The sequence below is a fragment of the Gymnodraco acuticeps genome, unplaced genomic scaffold (genome assembly GCF_902827175.1).
Source record: "Gymnodraco acuticeps unplaced genomic scaffold, fGymAcu1.1, whole genome shotgun sequence".
NCBI classification, from domain to species: domain Eukaryota; kingdom Metazoa; phylum Chordata; class Actinopteri; order Perciformes; family Bathydraconidae; genus Gymnodraco; species Gymnodraco acuticeps.
Window position 1 is genome coordinate 7,428,305 of NW_022992351.1, and position 27,582 is coordinate 7,455,886.

The following is a 27,582-nucleotide window of genomic DNA, read 5'->3' on the forward strand; positions in this document are numbered from 1 at the left end:
ATGGTTATAATATTCTGCTTTTTTCAACATAAAAGCTGAATGATGTTGAGAATACAATATTCTTTTACACACTCAGAGCAGATTCAAAAATAGTTTCCTTTTCTTCACACAGAGACACACCCACACACACTCAAAATAAACAATTCAGCAGTTTGTCAGAGTCTGCATGAGTGCAGTAAGTTTCACTTCTCGTGAACCAGGAAGCTGCAGTAGTTGAATCAACGCAGAGAAGCAGTGAAGACGCCTTTCAACTTGGTTAACCATTCTGCAGTAATTCAGGTATGCTACAAAATATAACTTTAACAGCTTGACAGGATACTAGTTTGACTTTATTCACATTGCACAGTAACATGTAAAAGTCTCAGTATAGTTTGTTGACTGTGAGGAGTTTTGTGATTACATTCATACTCACAAGTTGTATTTGGTAAATTGCTTGCAGCTCAGTAGACCCAGGAAGATGCTTCCAGCAGTGATTGTGGTGCTGATGCTCATTTCTTTTACCCGTGGTGAAAACCCTGCCATACAAGTCATCCTGACTAGAAAAGGACTTCAGTACGGTAAGGCAAAATGAGGTGCCATTCACTCAGATGTTCAGTTTATTTAAACCTAAAATAACAGCTTCATGGGGCGTTAGTAGATTGCTTTGACTCTCTTTTTATAAAGAACCCAATTAAATCGTAGGAGAAATGTTTCATTCACAGTTTTAAACTGTACACATGTGCTGTTTGTCTCAGGAAAGCATTTAGGTGCAGGATGGGTTCAGGAGAAGTTGGAGCATATCACTCTCACTGACTTCAGTGGTGAAGTCTTGGGCATACACTACATTCTAACAGGGTATGATTACATTCCTGAAGACCTCTACATACTTGATACATTTTTATTTGACATCTTTACACCCCTAAGACCTGTGTCCTGTCTCTCCCCTCCCCATGTGCAACACAGCATCACCATAACGAAGTGTGACTTTCCAGAGCCGATTGTTGAGTTCAATCCGAACAACACAGGATTCACCACATCCATCGCAGGCCTCAGTGTGGCACTGACCGGCGGCTGGATGACACACTTTGGTTTAATGTGAGTTTCTGTTGCCAGTATACTGGAAGAAGTACCTGGATCTTTCAATTGAGTACAAATATCAATACTACACTGCAGAACATTAAAGTCCTGCATTCAAAAACTTAAGTTAAAGTGTACAAAAATATTAGCAAAGCATATATAATCTAAAATACCTAAATCAAAAGTATACTCAAAATGTTCCATTTCAGAATAATGCACTTTAATATTGCAGCTGGTAAAGTTGAAGCTCTTTTAAATGACTTTAAACACTGCCACACCTTAATCCATTGTATAATCCTGTAAATCATGTTGAAACATGTTGAAGTCGAAAGTATATTTTCCTCAAATATGTGGTGGAGTAGAAGTTTAAGGTAGATTGAAATGGAAATACGTAAAATGTTACTTAATTGCAGTACTTTATCAAATGTATTTAGTTGCTTTCCAACACTAGTGATGTTTGGCAGCTGCTCAGAAACCTGATATAATCTGATCATCCTCTTTACAACTATAGAAAAGTGATGACAAACAAAGATAACAATTTAAATATAAAATAAAACACTTCTCTTCGCAAAATACATTTACATGAAGGCTAAATGAGGAAGTGAGATTAAGATGAACATTTCCCTTTGTCTGTTCCGTTTATCTGGGATCAATTAGAAAAGGAAGTGTCTCCTTAAAGGCACCATGTCAATGTCTCACCGCAGAGCTATGGTCATTTTAAGATAATAAATCACGTGTTCACTTATGCTACATCGTCATTACTTTCAAAAATCCAGTACTATTTTGATTCAAGACCAGTTGGACCAGTTAGGCTAATGTTAGCAGTGTTGATTCTTAAAATTGGCACACAAGTTTGTTGTGCCCATTCTCCCAACCAAAAAAATCAATAAATCCAGTAAGTTCTGTGACTTCCTGTTCCTTAACACAGTACCATGATGGCCCTGAGAGTTCATACTGTAATGTCATCCACAGAGTTGAATGTTTACTGCAAGCAACAGCCTACTGGGGATATTATAAGGCCTTTTTTATCATGCAGTTTAATCAAAGCACATATCATTGTTTTAGATAGTGGCCAAGGTCTAAGGACTACAGAGCTGAGCCCATTCTTAAATTGGCATTTTAATCTGACTTCATACTTTTTCCTAACTCCATATTTACTATTTAGTCGCTTATGGTTAAATTGATAGCAAATGTAATCAACATGGCCAGGTGAGAAACAAATATTTGTATTTCTTAATTAAGTTAGATTTGCAATCAATACATGTATAATACGTTAGAATATTGACAAGTCACTGAGGTCAGTCTGCGGATTTTATACATACATATTCACACACGTGTCAAATGGTTTCTGTGACTTTGGGGGAAATAATTCTCATTAACACCAACTTGAACTTGCTTTTTTATTGTATGTTTTAAGCCATGACGGAGGAACCTTCAAAATGGCTATCTTTGGTTTAGATGTGACCTCGGTGGTGGAGCTGGGGAAAGATCCTGACGGGCATCTGTCCGTCACCAGCGTCAGCTGTGACGCTCAGGTTGGAGACGTGGACATTCGATTTGAAGGTGGAGCGAGGTACAGTAGAACAGAGGTAGAGAGAGAGAAAAGGGAGATACATGATGTGGAGATGTAAGTTCTGCATTTCCTTTTGTCAATAGTTGGATCTTCCAGCCTTTTGTGGAGCATTTCAAGGGGCGGATGAGGGGTGAAATAAGGAGCAAAGTAAGAGTTTGTCTTTATCACATTGAACAGTGGTGGATTTGTCAATGCTGTTTCGTCATCAGATAATTCTCACTGTAAAGATGTTGGTGGTGAGCATGGCAGCACATTGGCCTTGTTTTTTCTCTTTATAGATCTGCCCTAATGTGGAGGAATCCATTGTGAGCTTGGACTACCACCTGCAGGCCATGGAAGGTATTACAGCCAGTTATCTCATAATAAACAGGTTTTAATAGTTTTTTTTATATTTCCTTTGGGATCAACACCAAAAATATAAAAATATATATTTTATATTTCTTTCTGCTCTGGAAAAGGTACAATGATTGTGTATTGTGTTGGTACAGAACTACTTTATATCTGAACTTACTCTTTAACCAAACCATGCATACGTTTGGATAATTATATGTGAAATTATTTAATGTATTCCTTAAATCAGTTTGAAACCCTGGGGGGGCTGCCTCAGACTTTTAAAAACTCTGCCCCAATATATAGATGTACTCTTTTTTTGTTACACATTGATACTAAGTGCTTAGTGCAAATAAGACCTTTATTTTAAAGCAATTGTCAAATAAGAGTCAGGAATTTAAATGTATAATGAGATTATTCAGTAACAAATTATTTCTACTCTCATCAGTGTCCATTCAAGTGGATGAAGACTTAGTACTCAACATCCCTCTGACTGGCGTACCCGTCATTCATGCATCAAGTATGATTCTGGGTCTTAAGGTAAGCAACACATCATTTATATTGGGTGCCAAAACGTATGAATATAAATAACAAAATGGTAAACAGTAGCGGTAATGGGTCATTTTTCCAACGTTCTATTTAAAGGGAGAGTTCTACGATAGAACTCATGAAAGGCCTCCCTTTGAGGCCCAGAATTTCACTGTGCCTGAGCAGCCCGACTACATGCTGTCGATGGGCCTGTCTGAATTCACCGTGAACTCTGCCTCATACGCACTCTACTCTGGGGGACGGCTTCAGGTTCTCATCACTGACAGCATGGTAAGTGCACCTCAAATGTAAGAAGCATATACCCATTTTTGACATAAAACATGACTGTTAACAAATGTTGTTTCATCATCTCAGATACCTCCTTACATCCATGTACGCCTCAACACCAGCTCAATGGGGCCTTACGTTCCTCAGGTAAGTGTAACTGAATCAGCGTTAAAAGAACACTCGAGAGTTTCATTAATGCGGTCCATGAGCAGGACTGCATGATGATGTCATTGTGGTTCAATCATTATTATTGAAGGAATAACAATCCTTTAGTGGTTTAGTGAAACCACAGCTTGAACACTTAGTTCTGTCTCCAAAATAATCTGGCTTCAAAGTAGTAAATAAGTAAAATAACAAATACAGGGCACATTGTATCTGAAGTTGTATTCATTTATATTTGAAAGGCTTGTGCAGTGCATTATATTTACCTGGTGACATTAAATTGAGTGACTCTTAGTATGTGAACAACTCTGTTAAAAAAACATCTATATATTCAAAAAGCAGTTTTACGTCTGAAATGTAGAACCTTAAAGCTCTTTCTTAAAACCACTCTTGACTGCAGTTTCTTAGAATACTCATGGCTTTCCTAATATTTGATACAGAGGACTTTTAATTAAGTACAAAACATGTAGTTTAAAGTTACTAGTAAGATGTATATTGAAAGATACACTAAAAGTCTGGAAAACATCATCATGCAAATTCTCATGTGTTATTTGACCATACTGTATATATCATATTCATGATAAATGATTGGACGGATTTAACAACAGCCTTCAACAATCAATATATCATGTCATTATGTTTTTATAAATAAGGCAAACAATAACAAATAATGAAGTTGCTTTAGTTGACATCTTACCTCATGAATCTTTTTTTAGGAAGGAAGTGATTGCATGGACCAGTCACTCACTGTCATGATTTCAAACAAGAACAAATAAATAAAATATATAACTGACCAATTATTGAGTATCCTTAGTTGACATCTTACATTATGCATTTTCTTAAGAATATGTAAGAATATATTATTATTAGCTCTACGTCTACTCACTTAAAACTGGAGTTACCCAGGTCACAGTATCATATTCAATATTCATACAAAGAGGTTGAAAACGATCCTTACCTTAAGCAGTGGAGAAACACACACAGGCACACACACGCATGCACACCATCGGCAGAGAAGGGGGCCGCTGTAAGCTGTCTGTAAAGAAAACTGATGCTGATTATGTACTCTATTATCTCTCTCTCTCTCTCTCTCTCTCCCTCTGCAGCTTCCCAAGATGTTTCCTGGTCTTCTGATGAATCTGAAGGTTTATGCCAGTGAGGTGCCAATGTTTTCCTTCCAGCCTGGTGTTGTGAAACTCGAGCTTGCGGGCGCAGTGAAGGCTTCTGCCATCGAGCCCAACGGCACCCAGATCCCTCTGTTCAAACTCAATGTTGTGAGTACTTCTGCTCTCAGTCCTATGGATATGATGAGTACATTCATGCCACAAACAAACATTTTGCAAGCACATAAGAAATATTTTGTAGAAAAATTGTTATATCTCTAATAATAACTTGATTTGAGCAAACAAATACATGCACGTGCTTGGACAAAGGGTCACTTTTTAATGTGGAATCGTTTAACCCACTGTGGATAAATTAATTAACAACAAAAAGAACAGATGGATTGATCGTAATAAAATAAATATTGGTTGTTTTGACAGCTGGCACCTTTCTTTCAGGACTTAACATTTGACGGTAAAGTGTGGGTCGCTGCTGGAAGACTGAAGGGCTCCATGGCACTGCAGAAGTGAGCATCACCATGTCGTAAAACACACGCCTCAGCCTGCAGTTAACTAAAGCAAAGTCATGTTGTGTCTTTCTTTCAAACAGTTTAACACTGACGCTGGCGGACAGTGAAGTGGGACACTTTGAGGTACATAACTACATCACATAATACGTTAGAGGCAAACTTACGTGTGCACTGAGGAGAATTAAACCCAGACAGTAATATATCACATGTTCTCTCTGCAGACGGATACATTGGAAAGCTTAGTGAAAATGGGAGTGATGGCTGGCCTCGCAAAACTGAACGGTAATCTTTTAAAGTTTGCTTTGCTCAACAACATTTAAACTTGGCAGTGAAAGACTTTGTATTTCTTCACTTTTTGTGAAGTTTATCTGGGAAAATAAGCATAAAAGCTGTTATTTTCTATTGAATGTTGTGCCTTTTATCTATGTCTGTGTGCATGTGTATATGTTTTATTATGAATGTGTATATATATAGGTACAGGTGTATGTATAATTTTATTTTTGTATTTGTATTCCTCTGGATTGCGCGAGAAACCGCATTTCAATCTCTCTTTCTGTTTCATACAAACAGAAGATTGACAATAAAGTTGCTTTTGACTAAATATTTATAATAATTTATTTAAACGTGAATAGTGCTGCATCTTTAACATCAAGGGAAACAATGCATTTAGTCCTACAGTTGAGAAAAAGCACATTCCATACTGTATTGATCCAACATACTGAACATAATGTATTCAAGTGTGGCTACATAGTCTTTGTTTCTGTTCTCTGTTTCAGTGGAACTGGGCAAAGGCGTTGTTTTACCCAGAACGAGGAACGCTCAGCTGGTCAACACAGTTCTGGGGGTGGAAGAGGTCAGTGTTAGCAAAGGATCACTGTTTTCTGAGGTTAATGTTTGGCTTTGAGAAGACATTTTGAATCAGGGGCAGAAATTGTTCTTGGGCTGACCATTGTCTTTATTTCTCACAGGGATTTATAGCCATGTGTTCAGACGCTGAGGTGTTTACAGACAGCTTCAACTGACATCAAACTGTCTGTTTACCTCATCAAACATGGACGCTCTTCATCTCAGCACACATTCTTTGCACCTGTAAACAAAATGGATTTGTGTCCATATTTAACGTCATAAAGCACCTGTGTTTAAAAGGTAATGGCGTGCTGATACACAGCATGCCTACAAATATATGCATTGTGTTTACAACTGTCATGACATATCAACAATGATTTAGCCTGCAGTTGATTTCTATAAATGCTTCAGCCTGAAACCTCATCTTTTATGAATGTTTTAGCATTTTATATTTTGTTAATAAGTGCATTCTGTTTCATATATACAAAAAAAAGATGTGGTGAGAATAAAATCATTTTTCTAAGTTTGTTTATATGTTACTGTTGCATCAAAGACATGATCATTGGATCTGTCATTATAACCATTATCATGTGTTGACTCGAGGCTTAAACATTCGTACACGGTGCTGGTACCAGAGGAGACTACATTTAAAACGTAAAAACTATATATTCACAAATCCGTAGAAATGTGCAGGATGATGGATTTACCAGACCGTTGTCCTGCATGGGGACCTCATTTAAAGACACTAACTTTAATGAAATTGATGATCACTAAGAAATAATTTCTCAATGTATCTGCATCTCGAAACCAATTTAGTTGTGCATATTTTGTATTGAAGTAAAAAAACTGAGACGAGACACTACAAGATACGAGGCAACAGACTGATGTGACCAACTGAACCTAATGCAAGAACTGGACAGGTGAAGTTAGATGGTCAAATCATTTGTTTAGGGGCGATACACCTCAAGAGTACAGGGTAAAAAACATCACTACCAAATTCATGAAACAATGACATCTCTTTATTTTGAAACATTTCTTTAGATTCTGTTACATGTTCACATTCTTGGAATGTAACACCACCAAAATATAAATAAAAGCCTATGTACAGCCACTGTTCCTAAAATGTTCCCCGTAGAAACACATCACACTTCAGTAATGACACTCTGGAGGACTGGCTGATTCAACAGGAGTTAGTGATGAAGAAGCTTTGAAAAAGAAGCAGGCGTGATAAAGACACGACCTACTGTGGATAAAAGGAGATTTAATTAAGTAACTGAGAGCGGGACATCAACTGACCTTTTGATGTAGAGCGCCATCAACAGACATGATAACATCACTTTTGTTGTCATTTTAGCTTTTGTCGAACTGTCCTTGTTAAAATGTCTAGAGGAGAAAAGGGAAGAACGCACAGAGTTACAAAGTTATTATGGCGCCTTCATCTCAGTGTGGCCTTTAGAGGAAGCAGGGAAACTGAACTCTGTAGCACCTGAGAGTCTGCTATGGGGTAAAGAGAGGAAGTGCATACAAATACGACAAGCTTTTAATATCAAGTCAACAGCTTTTGTCAATGTTCACTAATACTATAAATAACAGTATCTATAGATGGTATGAAATGAATGGACGCAGCATACAGAGTGGGTTTGTTCACAGTTAAAGTGAATTGGGGTATTAAATGGGTAGAGTAATTGGAATCTGCACATATTATGTTGGCACACTCAGTGATCCTGAACGTAACCCTCCTTCTGAACGTTCGCAAACATTAAACACACTGCGGTCATTTTGATAAGCGCCCATACACTCCATTTTTTTTTACAGCTCAGTACTTGCCGCTTCTTAAGTGTATTTAAGTACACATGCTGAAAATAAGTTAGACATTCAAGTACTCAAATATGTATACTGTAACACACAACTATACAACACATCATCAGTGTAAGAGAAAATACTAACAAAGGCAGAAGAGACTTTAAGAAATGTAGAGACCTTTAGCAAGAACAAGAGCAGAACATCTGAGGACCAGTCCACCATGCTGACAGCTCTAACAGATCTGCATCGAAATGAACACTCATTTCCTTTAAACGGCTTTGACAGTTTGACAAATAAACCTATAATACAGCACCATGCAAGTACACCCATAAACTGGGCACGTAACCTAAATGCAGATCTGGCTGTCCGACAACAGCTCTGCATCGACTCAAATACATCTGTGACAACGTCCAGATGGGGCAAAAAAAGCTGTGTTACTTTTAACTTTTTTGTTAGACTGTTTTACTTTGGTGGCTTCTTGTTACCGAGATATTTTAGTCTGTTCTGCTGTACAAAGCAAGCTAAGCCATCCAGAAGAGCTAGACAAATGACTTCATGTCAGCGGTTACAAGTACTCAACCTGCTAGCAAGGATAAGGAAACAATAAAAAGAGAGAGAGAGAGAAGAAGAAGGGGAGGAAGACAGAAGAGAAATTGATGAGATGACATGGAGGCACAGTGTGATTTTTAAAGAGCTTTAACATTACAAGAATAATTCCTATGAGCTTCAAGTGCAGTCCAACTCAACCCCGTTTCTTTTTTTAACTGTCATCAGCTCAACTCTCCCCATCATTGCCCAAAGCAGCGAGAATCTAACTCGCCAACGCAGACTGCTGAGGAGGGAAGACCGCACACACACACACACACACATACACACACGTAGGGCCAATGGGTGAGGCTGTGGTTATCAGGCTGTGTTGGCAGGTTAGGAGAGAGTAACTGTCCGAGAGGTCCACCGGTTCATGATGGCGGGGGGGAAAGCTGCGGGGGCTGCGATCATTTGTCTGTGACAGCAGCTGCCATTGGAGCACGTATAGAACCACGAGCAGTCGCCGCCAACTCCTCGATTTCTGTGTTTAATCGCCTGATGACCCACTCCATGGCTTCCCGACCCTGAGACAGACACACAGAGTTAGAAACATAATGTGTAGCGGCAGAAAGGCAAATTGTTCTGAAAATATATATGATGATAAGGAGATTTAAGTAGTTGGCTTCACCTTGCCGGCGTTGACAGAGATGGTCTTGGCCATGAGACCCTCGAGGTAGCTGCTCAGACTGACACCTTTCACAGTGATTAAAGCCTCCTGTGTCAGCACTGTCCTGAACACAACAGTCAACACAATGTTAAAGCTGTTGTATTTTCAGAAGAAGCCTTTTTAATATTCTTTTAAAAAATACATGACATTTTTGCCAACAAAAGCCATTCATTATTCTTAGTAATTAAACTTATAAAAATATTCAGACCGTAGGCCAAAACCATTTATTCATTACCAATAATAATAATCAATTAAAAAGTCACTTACTTTTCGGGGTCCTCTGGATGCGGCTTGTATGTCAACTTCTCATCCACAGATACAAGGTTAGTGAAGGAGATCTGAATGGACAAAATAAAGCAAGCATTAGTCTTTGTCTCTTGCACTCAAAATAAACTATATTCATCATTTTTCATAAAGCCCCGCACACTGATCTGCTAGCTGTAAAGGGACCGCTCACAGTGACCACGGTAAGGACACAGGTGTAACTGATAACACTAACGATAGCTGGTTTGGAGCAATTATACATGTAATGTATTTACACCTGTGTTTGACATGTAATGTTTCCACTGTTAGACCTTTACAAAGACAATCACACAGCTTTATTTAACACCATGTTGGATTTGTGGTGAGGTTGCAAAAAAAGAGCATATCATGTCTAGGTGTAAGAAACACATAACATGGCAAACGCATTCCAAACATCATTGTAAGTAAATGGATATCTAAATATACAAACGTCTAAAACAGGGGTGGGGAACCTCCGGCCTCCGGGCCGTATACGGCACGCGAGACAATTTGGTACGGCCCTCGAGGTAATTTATAAACACACGCAAAAAAGAAAAAAATGTAAGAAATCTAGACCGCAAAAGAATTAAACAAGCGAGTGCCTGTTTTTCCTGGCCAAGGTCAGGGTCCTTGAACACAACACAGCCTAACGTGTCATCACGTGGTATATGTCTCGACTGACAGGGGTGCAGTTCTGATGGAGAGCACCAGAACGCAGCTCCAGCACTTCAAAAATTGCAGTACCGATAAGGAGCCGTACACATGCCGCAGTTTTTGCGTGTCTGTGTCTTTAGTTGAAAGCCCAGTGGCGATCTGTTCATCTGTCATTCTGATCATACAGTCAATAACGTTGTTGTTATTAGCATCTGGTTAGCTAGCTATGCTAACGAATATAAGAAGCTTTTTCTACAACCAGTGAGGTAAAGGCACATCTTTATATGATCATTATAGTTATACAAAAATAAGAGAATAAAGTAAACAGGTATAAAATACTATATGATGGTAAAAAAAAGTTGTTATTAATAAACAAGAATACAGTTTAAAAGGGGAGTGATTTGTAAAATATCCATAAAGAAAAATAAATCTGCTTCCAGTTCCGTTTTATATGGGTGTTGAGAGATGTTTCCATAGATCTCCTAATGTTGCTCTCAAAGTGCACCAGATTGATGCTTTTAACTTCAACATTTAAAACAAAATATGCCCCCCGGACCCCCCTAGAGGAGGTTAGGTCCCCCCCCCACTTAAATCATGGGACACTAAATACATTTGCACACATGTTGTGTCCATATCTCTCTGTTTTGGTGGTCACGCCACACCGTGCATGCATACGCGAGTCATGGTGAGATATCTGGATTAAGATGTTGCTTTTTCTTTGCACAGAATGAAATGAACGGGCTGTGATTTTAGTTTTTTAAGTAGAGGTCAATCATTTGTACGGCCCTCTGAGGATATTGTAAAAATTGAAATGGCCCTTGAGAGGAAAAAGGTTCCCCACCCCTGGTCTAAAAGGTCCCTCCTAACATGACCTAAAACAATCTTCAACAAATAGGAAGTAATAAGTCTTACGAACTGTGGATTGTATGTTAATACAATTAATAATAATCAGGCGCAAAGGATTAAGAGTTTAATCAGTGAAAAGTTTTACAAAAACAGATAAATGCTGTCTTTCCAGATATAAAAAGTAACACTAGAAACAACACTTGAAGTCCACGTATAACTTGGTGTTATCAATTGCACAGAAAAGTCAATGTATTCGTTTTCTCTCCTACTAAATATTGGCACTAATGCCACAAGTGTTATGTATAAAGTAATAACAATGATCCATGTCAGATCTACTTACATTTGTAGATTTCAACTCAAAGCTCTTTTCTTTGGGGTCCACCACAGAATGTTCCTCAACATAAGTGCATGACCTTGTTACCCCGAACATCTGCAGGAAAAGGACACAGCTCAGGATTAGTTCAAATCCTGACATTATATTGTTCGAGATGAGTCAGGAACCAATTTCTGCTAACACCAGGAATGCGAGGATAATTCTAATTAAATGTGTCCAACAGTCTGAATATCTCAGATCAATAATACAACAATAATAATCATGAATAAAATGGAAACTTCTGGAGCAAGGAGTCAAAACACAATTAGACACGGGAGAGCTGGAACTTGATGGCAAACACTGAAGATGTATTTGAAGTTACGGACAGAGAATTGACAAAGACAGTTGCTGTAGACACAAAGTGACACAGCTCCCGCCTAAGGAATTCTGAAGATCTCTCCACTAGTCCCATCTATTTAGCTAGCTCTGAGAGAATAATCTACATTCTGCATGACAAGACATAACAAACAAATCACTATAACACCTCTATCAGCTGACCCCAACCGGCAGGAATAAGGAGAAAAAACTACTCTGAGAGAGAGAGCGCAGCTTCCCAAGGTCGCAGGCCTGTGCTCAGCGAGGGGAGTAGAAAGTGATAAACTGGGTCAAAGTTATGGGCTTAGGAAAATATTTCCTCAACAATTAATGTATTTCCTCTTCGTGGGCATTTTAAATATTGCTTGAGAGGGACAGCTCGAGCAATGAAATCTGGGCAGAGGATTTACATAATGCGGAAAATTGAGGACGTCACAAATATAAACACTGAAATAAAAAAAAGTGTGTTATCAATCAAAAATAAAGCTTCCCTGCCGCTCTAGTGCTCTCATGATCTAACTTACAGTCTTGGCCATGCTGGGGAGGCCCCACTCTGTGCTGAGCAGTCGGTGGCTGTGCAACCGTCCCTCTGTGTCCACACTTCTGTCCAGGACATCTACACCGAACACACCGGGGTTCATGGGGTTGGGATACTTCTGCATCGCCGCCTTGGTCACCGTCTCCCATGGGTGGCTGTTCAAATCAAGATTACATTTAGAAACCGAAAGTCCCTAGGGAATACTTGCATTGTAATACAGTGACATATGGACTTACCAATACCACAAACTGCAAAGCTACTGTATCCGACAACATGTTGGAAATCAGATTTATTGATGATGTCAATCAGCCCATTTTCACCACTTAGTATGATGGGCAACAAAAAAAAACTTTGACGATCATCTAAGCTTAAAAGGGGACCTATAATGCTAAATCCACTTGTTCATGTCATTTATACATAAACATGTGTCCCCTCTGTGTAAAGAGACTCTGAACGTTTCAGGAAAAAAAGATTCACTCTTTTTGTCCTGATCCATTTCTATAAAAACCTGTCTGAAAATGAGCTGATCAGATTTTGGCCACTTTATGATGTCATAACGATTGTTTTGGCTTGTGTAACCATTAGCCAATCAGCAACCAAGGTAACACACCCCCCCCCCCCCCCCACACCTTATCACCTGAATCTCCTCCTAGAGCACCATTGTGTTCTTTTTAACCAAATATCTCTCAGAGGGGCGTGGGGGAGTGGCTCCTTATTTTATCTAAAGTAACAGACAGAGAATCAGCACTTTTGAAACAGGGCTGAAACAGAGGGGATTATGGGATGCTGCAATGATCTGTTTGGTATTTGGAGCCAAACACTTCAGAGACATGTTTTGTATATATCTGAGACCTATAATCTATTGATGAAAACCCGTATAATAGGGGACCGTTAAAGCAAAGCTGCTCCCATTTGTTCAGCCTTTTGCAAATCCACTGTAAAAATAATCCTGAATAAGTCTTAGTAAATATACGTACAAAAAGCAGTAACAACATGAACAACTGCAGAGATGTATTTACAAAGAGTGAACATAATCACAATCAAAATGGAGGAATAACCAAAGACTGAGCAGACAGGGGGAGGAACGCCCCCTACCACAGCATCATCAACATGGATTTCGCTGGAAACTTCTTATAATGGACAGAAGCGTTTCGACTATTGTTACACACTGAACGCCATCTGTCTGAAGAGCAGAGATATAAACAATAGACTATGTTGTATTTTCACCGCAGACTGACTAGTCGACAGCAGCCTATCCCGTTATGTAACTGTATAACAGCGGTACATAATATCATACTCAGCGGCAGATAACTTCCTTGTGATTAATACGAAACTCAAGAAAACCACAAGAATTATTTCACCATCAAAGTAACTTGAGCCTGAAACATTTTAATAACATTTATTATGACGCACACGGCTGAGCAACTACCGTTACAGCATCTGATAGCCAGCGTTAGCTTCAAGGCTAACAAAAGAAGCTAAACTAGTTAACTCTGCTAAAGCGGTTTACCTCTAGTGCACACACACCACCGAGATATGTGTTGAGGAAATGTGAAACAAAATGGCGAATGAAGGTTACATTTATTTATAAAAAACGACAAACAGTTAGGTATTTCACGGCAGGTATTTGGAGTTTAAGTTACCCAACTTATGTACAACCTTAGCAGCTAAGAGGCTAGCAGCTGCCCGGTGAAGCCACACAAAACGTTATTATAAAAGAGGAAACCAGTTGCTAAAGACACACATGATTATAATACACAACTACAGACACAAAACTACTCACTTGAAAGTGTGCTCTGACGACCAGATCTTCATTTTGTTAGGCTTTTCCGTCAAGGCTCGGGAGCCGGGTCGCTTAATGACAGCGTGACCGAGGTGAGGAAGGAAGGAGGAGCTGAAGGAGAAACCTTTAATGCACGACCCTGACGACCCTTCCCTGCAGGCCGGGACAAGAGCTGCACTCTACACAACAAGCTACATAGACTGTATAACAGTCTCAGGGTCAGGATAAAAAACACAATAACAAATCAGGCCTTCTCAACTGATAGACTCTTGAGTGTTTAACATACCAGCTGCTTGCACCTTTATCTGCACTAATGCATTATAAACATGGCTACCTACCGGGGGACTACTACATATAAAATGTGTTATACTGTTTTTTATATGCACGGTAGGTTTAGGCTACAGTGCTATATTTTTACTTTTCGATTCCAGCAGTAGGTTATATATTCAATACCGTTGGATCCACTTGTGACTTATTTGAACACATTCTTCTTTATAAATATACATGTACATATGTATATATATTTAAATATGTGTAAATGCGACTTGTAGAGCTTACTATAGGTCAGGATCATATTGAAAATTAACAATCATAAAACAAACTTGTATACTAAACAATTACTGGGGGCAGGACAAGCCAAGGTCTAAGCTGTCAGTCGTGGTCAGGCACGGTTCTAATTGGGTGGGGACAGAGCTGGGGATAAACAACGTAGATACATTACGTCATCACGCACAGATCCTAACTGTCCTTGAAGGTATAACACAGGCAAGATGGTCGCATACTGGAGACAGGCAGGCCTCAGGTAAAAAAATATATATAATATACATTTGCAGATTTCGCTTTGTGCTAAGTGTTAACCACGTTATTCTATTTAAGGTTTTGGCTTGATAACGTGGTACTTTAAAAAGTCCCTGTAGCTATTCTGTCTATTATATAACTGAACAGGCAACATAGCTAACATACGATAGTAGCTTTAGCTAGCTTTAAATCCCATATGTTTAACTTAGGACGCTTACGTTAGCCGATAACCCTCCGAAATATGACTCTGCATCGTATAATGCATAGGATACATTACTTGTTTTTTAAGAAGCAGTTGTGCTTTTTGGAGGTCAGCACACTGCTGCCTTTAGCATGCGGCTAACAAATGTGTCCTCTCTCTGCAGCTACATCCGCTTCTCGTCTATCTGCGCCACCGCGCTGCGGGCTGCGATGAAGCCTCAGCTCAAAGCCGAGGCGCTGAAGGCTGCGGAGTCCAACGTCAAAGTCTACAAAGCTAAAGTAGCATAATGTAAGTGCATTAAACAATAAGTACACGACAACAGAGATGACAGCAAATACATGCACCATGGCCTCTAAATGTTTGAAGGAGAGGCAGCTGCCTGTGACATTGAATGTTGACCCAGGTTACTTGTGTGGAGGAAGTATGTATAGCATTTAGCTTATAGCAATCCACCATTCCAATTTACGAGAATTAGAAGCTACTATATCCTATGCAGTACAGTAGTGACGGTGTCCTTTCTTATTTGCTTAATAGCCCCTTTCAGAGAGGTGTATACGGATTAATACAATCTGATACAATGGAGATATGTGAAATGGGAGTGGGACTCCCTTAAAAGCTATATGAAACGTAGGGGTCCGAGACACTAAGCAAATAGTATATACAACGCGTATAGATCTGAACAAAGTCTCACGAACTACATAACGCATAAAGCTTATTAAACACATATAAACGTACTGGACTGAATTGAACTAAACATCAGTAAATAGGCAAGAAACAATCAATGTAGGGATATGGAAATAAGTTTGATTTAAATGAATTTCAGAATAGATATTATGCTAGTTTATTTGTCACCAGCCGTTTAGAGTATTGAACATTTGTATTACAAACTACTGGCTTGCGCTCTCGGAAAACCAACAGGACATTTTCATAAGTCTGTATTGATATTGGAATAATATTGCTGCTCATAATTACTGTACCCAATGTATTTATATGCTATGAGTATTTCAACCTAAAACATATTTTCTGGATGCATTGTTTTGGAAACAGGCATATGTTTATTTATGCAAAATCACAACCTCAAATGAACTATTAATTGGACTGTTTGAATAAAACCTATAACAGTCTTATCTCATGCTTAAGTCTTTACCAAGACATGGTCATTGTTTCAGTGTACTTAACATTTTCGAATTATTTAAAAATCAATAGTGCATAAACCTTTATAATAACATCTTAAGTGATACCCAACCTACCTTACATTTAATGGTGTTACACCCATGGAAGTGTCCGCCAGACATTATTGCTCTCAACCCGTCTTTGCACCCCTACTTTGCAAGTAGATCAACTCCAAACCTTCAGTCACTGATATGAATGATGCCTTTGTTCTGTCTGGGATGCAAAATAATTTTCATGAGGACATCTTTTCAGTAATGTTTCTGTACTTTCTCTGTTTCCCTCCAGGATTTGAGAATCTGATGTTGATAGTTTCCCCATGAGTTGTGAGGTCCTTTATTGTCCTGTCCTGCACACCGCAGAGAAGAAAGATGGATGACATCAAGATGACGTGGATGAAATTCCTCTTTCATTTGTAATTTAAATTTTATTAAAGATGAATATCGGAAATACATTTTGTTCCCTTGTATTCTTGCACTTCCAGAACTGCACAAAGAGACACTGGAACATTTGTCTATAAGAATTTTTATTTTGGTATAAATAAATCAGTGCAGTAGTTTACATGCTATTTACAGAGGTGTGTGTGTTAACCATGAGTTCATCAATGGTATGTTGAGCTTGTGATGATCCTGCCAGAATCTGAGTTGGGGAATACTGTTCTAGTAAAAACTTGAATCCAAAATCATCAGAAATGAATGCATTGCCATGTGGGCTGGAAGTAAAACAACAAATGCAAAAACACTGGCACACGCTTTCATTGTTTTACTGTAACCAAATGTAATTGGTGTTATAGTTTAGTGACTTTAAAAGTATTCTGAAACATGTCAGTTGAGTTTCTGTATGATAGAAAATTACTCCTTTAGCTTTTTGCTAGGAATTGTAGTGTTGGTTAACAGATCATTGTTTCAATTATTTAAATGAATGAAACTGATCACATGTAAAGGTATGAAAACCATGTGATCATTTTTTTTTTATAGAAGCGCTTTAAAAGATGCTCTGCTTTCTTTTTACCCAAAGGTCACAATCTCGCTCAGATATTCAGCAGATTGATTACAACTGGATCATTTATCACAGGTTCCACCTGCTGCTCATTTTAATACAAATAAAGGACATTACTGCACCAACGGTTATTTGCTCTAATACATCCATTTTGAGTGATGGGTGTGCAGGCGTGACCCTAGCTGTCTTTCTTTTCTCTGGTCATCTTGATCATGGTTTCCGGCGATCGGTAGAGGAAGATGAGTTTCTCAAACAGCGTCTCCTCCAGCTCCATCTCTCCCGTCTCCCGGACAACGAAGATGTCCGTGCAGAGCTTCAGGACCCGGTCCACATACGGCAGCTCCTCAAACATGATGGACCTGGAGATCCCGTTGAAGAACTCCCTGACAAACTTTCCAACGACCAGCACCACCGACATGTACAGACCCACGATGCTGTGAGGGAGGGGGGGCAGAGACACAGGACATGTTCAATATGTTTATGTGAGAGATGCCACTGTGAAACCACAACAGCCAATCTAACCAACAAAAGTTTTATTATAAAAAGAATAATACACTTTATTTTTACAGCATCTCTTTTGTAGTGGTGTAGTTCAAACTCTTATAAGAAAGCAAAGAAAAGATAATACATAAAAACAGGTAGCAGCTGAAGATCTAAGGGTCTGTGAAGCATTATAAATAGACTAAGGATGTAGGCTAGTCACGAACCTTTAGAAGCTTAAAGTAAAATTAACTTTAAAATCAATAATAACACAATGGGAGCCAGTGCAGGTAAACTGTGCTGACATACTCCCTATTTCTTGTTCCCGTTTAAAGCCTGGCAGCTTTAATTTAAGGCAATCTATCAATATATGTTATGGGAACAAAACAAAGGGTGCATAACAGTAGTCTAATCTACTTGTAATGTAGGCATCTTGTTGGGATAGGAGCGTCTGTACCTTTTGCTTTATTGTAAATGATTCAAAGGCTTTCACATGCTACAGCTACAGCGTAGTTGTTGGCAAAGAATATCTAAAGAACCAGACTTCCCCAACAAAACAACACACAATTATACTTGAGACATAATAAATAAAGCAACCAAAGGAAATGCAGGAATAATTCAAATATATACACATACAATGGATTAAGTACATAAGTTATGAGTAACGTTTTACTGTCAAAATGCAGGTGATGCTTTAACCTCCTGATCAAAGTGTATTTAATGAAATCTGAAATAAAAACTAAGTTTAAAAAAAAAAAAAAAGCAGGTGACGTACCCGTGTCCGGCCAGAAAGCCCAGACTGGAGGGGCTGACTTTATCGCTGATCACCACGATCTCTATGCTGTGGCACTTGTGGTGGGAGTATGCGACGACGGGGGAGCATTCCTCCACCACCCACCACTGGTCAGCCCCTTTCTCTGAGCCTGAGTCCACCTGCTCCAGCTTCACTGACATGGGTCTGAAGAAGGACAGCGCCTGCACCTCCGGGCGCTCCGAGTACCCTGAAGGGAAAACACGAGACGGATTAATTAAACTGTATGTTTTCAACAAGCTTTGATCAAATGAGCTCGCCTTTATCTAAGATGGATGCCTTTGGATATTATAAGTTTAATGCAGTAATCATTGATAAAGGATACATATAAAATAGGCTGTCACAATGAGGTGGTTAAAATCAGAGCCATCCACCACTATATGGATAAAATAACACATTAAATATATATATAATATGGAAAGGTAATTTTACCTCCAAGTAAAGTAAAACAAAAATAGTCTATAGGATCAGACTCAAGCGGACTTGATTTATATAATTGTATCTAACAGCACACACTTTATTTGTATTTTTGTAATTTCCAAGGTGGAAGCGTCCCATGTTCATTTGTAAATAATTAAAGCTAATGTATAAATAGAAAATAATGTAGGAAGAGCCAGGCTGTAAAATGGGTCTCAAATGTACCGCTAATATTTTTGTTTTAATTGTGCACAATGCTATATGCTTTTAGCAATACCGATACAAAATAAAATAATAAATGTAAAAGGAATAGTTTCCCCCAAAACACCTGCAGGATGGTCTGTGCACAATAAGCTGCAACTTACCCACTTTCATGCTTTTTGCCATTTTGGACTCGGCTCCTCTGTTACCTCTGATGAACTTCGGCAGCAGAGAATGAATGAGCCTACGGGACAGAAAAACACGTTTAACACTTTTTAGGACACATTCTGCACCCCTCCATTTCAACAACAAGTCTATTCAGAGTAAATCTTAGTTAGAACGATTAACAGCATGATTGTTTGATTTAATTTCTCACATTATCATTTATAGTATGTAAAGTGTGTGTGTGCTACTCACACAGGTTTGCTGCTGCTGTTGCCTTGGAGCATGTGGATGATCCCTTCTCTCAAAGCTTGGTCCTCAAACTTCACAGTGTGTTCTCCCACCGTCTCTACAACCATTGAGATGGACGTGTTCCTGAAGGAAGGAGAGCAGCGTTAAGGGCCAAAGTTTACACGCTGCAATGTGCATCTGTTCGAATTCCAGATGCTTGAGTACTCAAAGTACTTCCTATTCTGATATGTAAAACAATAAAGGGTTCACAAACTGACCAAATTCCAGAAAACACAGGAAGTAATAAATATAATTGAGCTTTACATTTTAGAAAAATGTATTTACTAAATATCCATACTTAGGAATTCATTTCAAACCAGTTAATGTTCACATTTTATACAATGATTTGTATAATCATTAAAACCTACAACGAGATATACAAGCCCACTGGATCTGCACACGCACGCGTGCACAAACACGCGTGCACGAACACACACACACACACACACTGACCTGAGCAGCGACCAGCGTAAGGTCATGTATACGTGAGTGGAGTTGCTGAGCTCCTGTATCATGGCGGCTCGACTGGCCGGGCTGATGCTCCACAGCAGACTGGCATCGCTCTTGATCTTAGCCACGATGATGTCGTCTGCACCGTAGTTCATTATGAACTGCATCGCCGACTGGAAAGAGTGATATTATTTTAACAACAGTTCTATAATAATAATTTTAAATGAAAATTAGAAACTCAACCTAAACTTGATTACTTGTAGTTGTTTAGAAACTTTAGATGACAGAATGCATGTAAAGAAAATGTATGTTATTAATCTGATTATTATTAGCAAAATACCATATTCATTGCAGCAAATTTGTGAAATAAAAACCCTGACGTTACTGTCTTCATATCCTACATAAAATCCTGCCTGGATACATTAAAATAATGCACGGACTATTCTGTTGTGAATGAATGTGAAAAATGCCTTGTTGTTGAAAGATGCTTTACAATAAAGGTGTTGCTTATGCTACTTAACCATTTATCCACCAGGGGGAGCCAAACTGTTACTTGTGTATGTCTCTGCATACAGCAGTGCCTACTCCTGACCTTCAAATATGAATTACTTATTTTGAAAACACGTCTGCCTCCTGTGGCAACACAATCTGTCTCATTAAAAAATAATTAAAAACCCATATTTAAAGAAAAGATACCATAAGAGTGTACAATTTTAACATTTATTTTTCTGGTGTTTTAAAGTAAGTTAAATCTTACTGGATGGGTTGCGTAGACTTTGGTGAGTCGGTTGAATCCAGCTTCTGTGTACGGAACCAAGTTCTGCTCCTGGGCGGTCATGGTGAACAGAGGCTGTGGAAACACAATCAGACACACAGAGTAAAACATACACTCACACTGGAGATGGACAAGTACTGTCCCCTGACCCGCACAGATAGAGGACAAGTAAAAAACGTGATTGCTGGTATGAACCATATCTTGACAAATGATGGATTGCCAATGCAGTTTTGTGCAGAAATTCATGGTTCACAGAGGAGGATGTACCTTACTATATTTGGTGATCCTCTGACTTTCTTTCTAGTGCCACCATGAGAGTGTAATTGGACAGAGACCATGTTACACTTGCTGAACATCGGCATTTTTACTTGTTAGCATTAAGCTCAAAACAGTAAAGACGTGTACACCACATTCATTGCTGTAGACTCAAGTGTTTGACTTTCACTCACAAGACACCACACTTGCATTATTTTGCTGTAGTCCTTAAAGCTAAAAGCAACTTAGCTGTTTAGAAAGAATCCCTAGCTGAACATAAGCAGCCAGCTAGGTTCAATGTTTTAGAATATAAGTACAAGAACTCTAAAAGTTGAGAATTTAGCACACAGTTCGGTGTCCTCGTCTCCATGCTGACCTCGTATCCTGCGATGCTGAGCTGGATGGAGACCTCCACCGGGGGGTTGTTCACTCCGGCTGCCGACTGGACCAGCGACATGAAGAGGAGCGGGAACCAGATGATGCTGATGAGAGCGAAGATGATGAATCCTCCCATCCCGTATTTCACCACCTTCTTCTTCTTCTGACCCGGAGTGTGGGGGTATTTCTGGAAGAATTCAGTCATAAAACATATTAATATTAGTTACTTCCTGTCATCTTAGACGTTTTTATACAGCATTTTTACATAAAGGATAAAGGATAACACTACAATTATATTTTAAATTAGAATATGGATGATAGTTTCTGTCTGAAAACAAGAGTACAGGAGTTAAATAAGGCAACAAGCCCTGCAGAAATTCATATTGTAAAATCATATTGTAATTTTAAAGCTTTAAAAGTGAGAGGTGCAGCGAGTAGTGCACTATCAATTACTTTCTCGGACTCCCTCCAGCACTTGAGGATGAAAATGTTTGCATAGATGTCTTCAACACAGATCCAGCTGGAGAGGGACAGAGTGGTGTCGGTCCAGACCCAGTCCATCACGGCCCTCAGCTCTGTCAGGAAGGGAACCAAACGGAACCTGGAGCAGGACCCGAGTAAAGGTTTTTTAAGGAAAATTAAGGATTTTATTCAGTTTATTTGGTCAAATTCACCATAAAAACTATCCTTAAGATTAAATGAGAACAATTCAAATACACTCTGAAGACTCTATCAAGAGTCTTTAAAGTTTTAAAACTGTGTCTCATTCAATACAATAACTGCATGCGTAACAGAGTTACGTCAGTAACCGTTTTCTTACCCCTGGAAGAGGAAGAGGTTCAGGTAGTTGTAGTTTTTGGTGAGGAAGTTGCCCAGGATCTGGTTTGGGTAGCCACATTTGATCTGGTAGGCAGACAGGCCGAAGTAGATACACTTCACAAAGTACCAGAGCTGAGCAATAGAGTTCCTGTTGAACCTCCTGTGGGGCGAAAAAGACATGATGAGATACTGAAAGAAAAACACAGTGAATGTGTACTTTCAAAAAAAACTTGTGTACTTTCAAAAAAAACACTGTCTGTTTAATTTGGTCACAATCCTGTTTTATCTTATAATCAAAGCAATTAAAACACCATTTATTTGTAGTTGTGTATCCCAGCTAGCAGGGAACGTTCTCACAACTTTGGCTAACGTTACATACAGGTTCTAATAATGTTTTAAAGAAACGTTTTAATCTGATGTTCAAAGAACCTTTTTAGGATGTTTATCATTTTAAATAATGTTCCTATAAGGTTTAAGGTTAACTAAGACATAACGTTTTAACTGCAACATTCAGAGGACGTTTTGAGGATGTTATTGAGGCCTGAGATGACAGAAAGTGTTTTTATAAAACGTTCCTTTAATGTAATATGTTAACAAAGGTGGAACGTTTTGCCTGCAACATTCTAAGGATGTGTTGTGGACGTTGTTGGGAAACACATTAAAGATGTTCTTTATAAAACATTCCCTCAATGTTACATGATAACCAAAGAAGAACATTTTCAAAGCAACATTCAGAAAATGTTTTCAGGAGCTTATTGAGGCCTGAGATGACAGAACGTTTTTTTTTTATAGGTTTTCAGGAGGTTATTCTTTTTTTCTAAAACATTCCTGTGATGTGAAATATTAACACGGTCATCGTCAACGTCAGATTTATTTGTAGAGCGCTTTAAAAAACAAACCAGGTTTGTGCCAAAGTGCTTTACAACAAACAGAATTGAGCAGAAGTTGTCATAAAACACAAGTTGTTGCATTTGTTTGAAAAGGATGTTTTAAAAAATCTGATGTCACCACATTGTCCTTTTGAAAAAACAAACAAGCACGTAATTCATGATAAGCTGTAAGCGGATATTGCATGTTTGCGATGGCATGTGTGAGTTCCCAGATAGACATTTTTGGTTATAAAAACATTCATTGTTCTAGGAATGTTTTCAGTGGGACGTTTTATTTTGGTTCCTAGAATGTTCTTCTGAAAGGTAGGATAACGTTCTCTAAAAACATTCTTACATTTTTGGTGATAACCTTCTTAAGATGTTTTTGATAACATTGTTCGATCATTATGCCCTACTATTCTTAAAATGTTTTCGTTGTTTATGCACATGTCTCTATTGTCATATTGATAGAATAACACTTAGAAAACCAATTAGGTTTATTTGTATCATGACAAAAGCCACTTTTAGTATCGGCGATTAACGTTGGTAGTACTCTCCTCCGGCAGCCGAGTTGGTGCATTTGCATAATGGAGTGCATTGAGCCAATGAATAGGACGTATAAAAACGAATTTGCATGCCAATATTCACCCAGATGCACTTATAATCACACTAAGGTATGTAGGCCCACATTATTCATAATATCAAATGTGTAAAATATCAGAAAATAATCCCACTTTTTCTGACTATGAAGGTTGGGTCTCATATGTAGGTTCTAACTGTTAGATAAGCTATCTGGCCGTGTGTGGTTTGTGAGGGCTGCGTATAAACAGTGTCCGCTGTTTATGCATAGTGGATACAAATCGTTATTGCACCCTTTAGATTTGAGACCAACAGACATATAGAAAAACGGACTGACTGTCACTGCCCGTCCCTGAAGCCCCTGTATGTGTTTGTTTCTACTGTGTGTCTCTCTCCCTACCTAGAATGTTTTTAGAGAACGTATCCTACCTTTCAGAAGAACATTCTGGGAACCAAACTAAAACTTCCCGCTGAAAACATTCCTAGAACAGTGAATGGTAACATTCTCAGAATGTTTTTAGAACATGAGCATGAACATGAGCAGAATGACCTCTCAGTGACGCCCGGGAGGATGAAGAACATCCAGAAGTGTATGCCGAACACCAGCACCACCTGGAAAACACACTTTCCCAGCAGGGACTTCTTCAGGTAGAGGGCCCGGTCCACTATCATGGTGCCGAACTGCATGAGCAGCATGACCAGGAAGGCCTCTGGCACCTGGTCCTCCGACAGAGACTCTGAGATGTCGGCCGCTGAAGAATATTTCTACAGAGACCAAGATCAGTGTGTTAGTGTCATACTATAACAGGCACTTTAAGTGTGTGTACTGAGGAAGACTCTTACTCCAAAAGCCGAGTATCCATATATCGTGACGATGAAGTTGACTACATCGATGAGGAACATGAGAGCGTAGACGTCACACACAGGACTGTAGTCTGGGTGGATGATGTCATAGAAGAACTGTCTTATGGGTAAGTAAATGTGAAGGGCGCTGTGGATGAAACATATGCAATGTTACAACACACTTTTCTAAGCTGTAAAATGGATATGCTAGCTGTTAAAAGAAATGGTGACATATCTAAAATGTCACGAGGTGGTTACACTTCTATGATGGCAGCTTTGGCCTGCAGCATCCTCTCTTTGATCTGCTGTCGGATCCTCTGCTTCCTGGTCAGAGGAATCTTGTTTCGCTGTCCTCTCTTCTTCATGCTCCGCTGCTTCTTCGGCTTCCCCTCTCCAGTGAAAAAGAAAAGAGAAAGAAAGAAATGTAAGTCATGGAAGGTGAGGTAAAAAAATGTTTTTAGAAATCTCTATGTTTTAATCCCTGCAACCAGATGAGTAAAACCTGCCTTCCAAATCACAATGTGCTTACAGAATACTTAATTTGGTTTATACTAAATACTAGATATAAGATCCTTGCATGAGTTTACTTAAAAAGTTTAAACTGCTAATGGAGTATTATTTTTAACATTGTAGTATTGTTAGTGGGAGGCTATGGCTCAGTGGGTAGTGTGCTGGACTTCACTAATCAGGAGGTAGCAGTCAGCATGTCGTTGTGTCCCTGGGCAAGACACTTCACCCCAAATTGCTCCTGTGGGGATTGTCCACAGTACTGAATGTAAGTCGCTTTGGATAAAAGCGTCTAACAAATGACATGTAATGTAATGTAAGTTTTACATGCACAGGGTTCTTTTAAATAAAGCGATACACATATGCATTATTAAGTACCGTAGGTAAATTAATGAATATATAAATATTACAGCATGGCTACTGCGTGCCAAAAATATAGAGAGTCCTAAATCAAAAAATATAGAAAACTAAATGCACTATATGGAAACAATACGGTCACTATAAAATAGAAACTCACTACACAGCACTATCGGATATATAACTCCCTGTAGGAAGATTATTGAATTAATATAAATGCCTAGTAGACAAGGAGAGTAGGTCACTAAATGTAAGCTGCTATTCAGTATCACGGACTCATTTGAATTTCCTTTTAGGCAATAATGATGTGACAGCAGATACAATTACACAAACAGTATCTGCTGTTGTTTATACATAACATTTACAAAACCCAATGGTTAACTGTGAAGAGAAAGGGTTTTGTTAACCATGGGACCATAGAAAAAAATACAATAAAAAAAGGAAACATTTTACAGTGGATTCTCTTAAACTGGTCAGATTTTGATTTAAGTTTAGTTCACCCTGAATTGCTCCTGTGGGTATTGTCCACAGTATTATTATAATGTATTACATGTCTAACATATGTTTTATGTAATGTAAACAATTTGAGCCCTTGCAAAAGCACTAAAATAAATACCATGAATTATTATTATTATTAAATATTTTACCATCAGATTCTGCTGAGTCGCCTTTCCTCCGTCTGCAGAACAGGGAGGTGGTGGAGGCCTGGATAGGGAGGAACTTCAGCCGGCGTTTAGATCTATCACTGCTGCCCGTCTTATCTCCTCCTGTCATCTTCTTCCTGTCCACTTTCTTCTTCATCTTCTTGAAAAAATCTGGCATCTCCACCTCTTTGTTGTCCCACAGCCCGTGGCACTGCGCAGTCATGGACACAACAATTATTTTAACCTGATAAACTAGCTGAACTAAAACAATGCTGATGGTCCCCTACTGGACATACAGCAGCATGCAGGTGGGTTTATTTGAATGAGCAGATCATGATTACCTTGAGAATGGAGCGGTGGAAGAACAGAGCGAGCAGCTGGATGAGGTCGAAGAGGACGTAGCCGTCTTTCTTCTCCACCCCGATGATGTTGGGCAGGGCGAAGGGCCGCTCTGCGTTAATGCCTCGGTATGCAGAGGTGGTCCAGGGAAAGAAACCAAACTGGAAGAAGTACTTCACCACAACAGTCAGCTGAGAGAAACAGAAAACAAGTTCTGCATCAGGAATCAGCTAGAAACATTCGATCAGATCATGTTTTCCCAAGAACAAATGTAGTTTCTGTTTTCTGCACGTGACAATTAATCAGACTCTACTCAGCTCTTTCTGTAGCCATGTCTTAAGCTCTTTCTACCCAAGTATGGGAGGGTCAACATGCACCTTTACACATATTTGCGTACATTTAATCTAAGAAAGAAGTCACAGTCTCATGTTTACTAAAACTAAAATAAAATGCAGATAAGATGAATAATCAAGTTTAATTCAACAAAACGTAAGGCTTTTGATAATACATGTATTGGTGTCTGGTGTCAATTTGTTCTAAAAACAATATCCCACCAAATGATGACCCCTCACATTTGAATATTATGTCAAACACAGCACACAACAGAGTGTAATATTAACCTACTGTACCTCGGTGTAGATGATGGCGGTCATCCAGAAGCGCTTGGTGGGCCGGGGCACGGACAGCATGGCCCAGAGGAAGATGAGGATGGGCAGGATGAGCGAGAGGAAGGACGCCGTCACGATGTGGTTCAGGATGATGACAAAGTAGCACAGTATCTCTGACTTGGACACCATGGTGTTGTAGAGGGCGAACAGCAGCTTCAGCGGCCGCGGCAACGTCACGAAAAACTTATCCGACTCTGAGATCTCATCATTCTCAAACATACTACAGCCAGGAGGGGAGGGAAGGAAAGACAGAAATGATAATACTGCCATTAGTGATGCCACAAAGCAACTTGTTTCTCCTACCAA

At 39.0% G+C, this 27,582-nt stretch overlaps 4 protein-coding genes across 4 annotated transcripts in view; 2 read left to right on the forward strand and 2 right to left on the reverse strand.

The window, feature by feature from the left end:
* Positions 1 to 172: 172 nt before the first annotated feature.
* On the forward strand, positions 173 to 6,929 carry bpifcl (BPI fold containing family C, like). The gene is made up of 16 exons (XM_034209317.1): positions 173 to 279; positions 440 to 557; positions 735 to 834; positions 943 to 1,074; positions 2,474 to 2,629; positions 2,713 to 2,776; positions 2,908 to 2,968; positions 3,408 to 3,499; positions 3,605 to 3,778; positions 3,863 to 3,922; positions 5,044 to 5,211; positions 5,497 to 5,564; positions 5,648 to 5,690; positions 5,789 to 5,849; positions 6,344 to 6,420; positions 6,536 to 6,929. Exons 2-16 carry the CDS (start codon positions 458 to 460, stop codon positions 6,587 to 6,589), a joined length of 1,410 nt encoding a protein of 469 aa, XP_034065208.1. The 5' UTR covers positions 173 to 279; positions 440 to 457; the 3' UTR covers positions 6,590 to 6,929.
* A 481-nt stretch (positions 6,930 to 7,410) lies between these two features.
* LOC117541948 (PRELI domain containing protein 3B-like) lies at positions 7,411 to 14,403 on the reverse strand. The gene is made up of 6 exons (XM_034209320.1): positions 14,263 to 14,403; positions 12,466 to 12,634; positions 11,594 to 11,683; positions 9,739 to 9,809; positions 9,433 to 9,535; positions 7,411 to 9,328 (listed from the first exon to the last, which is right to left on the reverse strand). The coding sequence occupies exons 1-6, from the start codon at positions 14,292 to 14,294 to the stop codon at positions 9,212 to 9,214; spliced, it is 582 nt and encodes a 193-aa protein (XP_034065211.1). The 5' UTR covers positions 14,295 to 14,403; the 3' UTR covers positions 7,411 to 9,211.
* A 507-nt stretch (positions 14,404 to 14,910) lies between these two features.
* atp5f1e (ATP synthase F1 subunit epsilon) lies at positions 14,911 to 16,886 on the forward strand. Its single transcript, XM_034209321.1, has 3 exons — positions 14,911 to 15,064; positions 15,426 to 15,550; positions 16,721 to 16,886. The coding sequence occupies exons 1-2, from the start codon at positions 15,033 to 15,035 to the stop codon at positions 15,547 to 15,549; spliced, it is 156 nt and encodes a 51-aa protein (XP_034065212.1). The 5' UTR covers positions 14,911 to 15,032; the 3' UTR covers position 15,550; positions 16,721 to 16,886.
* Positions 16,887 to 17,456: 570 nt separating this feature from the next.
* Positions 17,457 to 27,582, reverse strand: part of si:dkey-11f4.7 (piezo-type mechanosensitive ion channel component 2) — a 28,775-nt gene continuing 18,649 nt past the window's right edge. Inside the window, exons 35-49 of the mRNA XM_034209318.1 lie at positions 27,238 to 27,496; positions 26,611 to 26,799; positions 26,273 to 26,480; positions 25,020 to 25,152; positions 24,762 to 24,909; positions 24,469 to 24,683; positions 22,472 to 22,630; positions 22,105 to 22,252; positions 21,650 to 21,838; positions 21,001 to 21,093; positions 20,247 to 20,416; positions 19,758 to 19,877; positions 19,505 to 19,584; positions 18,687 to 18,912; positions 17,457 to 17,865 (exon numbers count right to left, since the gene is read on the reverse strand). Of these exons, the coding sequence (XP_034065209.1) occupies positions 17,610 to 17,865; positions 18,687 to 18,912; positions 19,505 to 19,584; positions 19,758 to 19,877; positions 20,247 to 20,416; positions 21,001 to 21,093; positions 21,650 to 21,838; positions 22,105 to 22,252; positions 22,472 to 22,630; positions 24,469 to 24,683; positions 24,762 to 24,909; positions 25,020 to 25,152; positions 26,273 to 26,480; positions 26,611 to 26,799; positions 27,238 to 27,496 (2,593 nt within the window). The 3' untranslated portion in view covers positions 17,457 to 17,609. The remainder of the gene's footprint in view (positions 17,866 to 18,686; positions 18,913 to 19,504; positions 19,585 to 19,757; positions 19,878 to 20,246; positions 20,417 to 21,000; positions 21,094 to 21,649; positions 21,839 to 22,104; positions 22,253 to 22,471; positions 22,631 to 24,468; positions 24,684 to 24,761; positions 24,910 to 25,019; positions 25,153 to 26,272; positions 26,481 to 26,610; positions 26,800 to 27,237; positions 27,497 to 27,582) is intronic.

Excerpts from the sequence above, each read along its gene's own strand:
- LOC117541948 (XM_034209320.1), bottom strand. The coding sequence starts at position 14,294 with ATGAAGATCTGGTCGTCAGAGCACACTTTCAA. Across the intron at positions 12,635-14,262 it reads TCGTCAGAGCACACTTTCAA|CCACCCATGGGAGACGGTGA; the intron begins GTGAGTAGTTTT and ends TGATTTGAACAG. Across the intron at positions 11,684-12,465 it reads TCCCCAGCATGGCCAAGACT|ATGTTCGGGGTAACAAGGTC; the intron begins GTAAGTTAGATC and ends CTTTTCCTGCAG.
- atp5f1e (XM_034209321.1), top strand. The coding sequence starts at position 15,033 with ATGGTCGCATACTGGAGACAGGCAGGCCTCAG. Across the intron at positions 15,065-15,425 it reads TGGAGACAGGCAGGCCTCAG|CTACATCCGCTTCTCGTCTA; the intron begins GTAAAAAAATAT and ends CTCTCTCTGCAG.
- bpifcl (XM_034209317.1), top strand. The coding sequence starts at position 458 with ATGCTTCCAGCAGTGATTGTGGTGCTGATGCTCATTTCTTTTACCCGT. Across the intron at positions 5,565-5,647 it reads GGCTCCATGGCACTGCAGAA|TTTAACACTGACGCTGGCGG; the intron begins GTGAGCATCACC and ends TCTTTCAAACAG. Across the intron at positions 6,421-6,535 it reads CAGTTCTGGGGGTGGAAGAG|GGATTTATAGCCATGTGTTC; the intron begins GTCAGTGTTAGC and ends TATTTCTCACAG.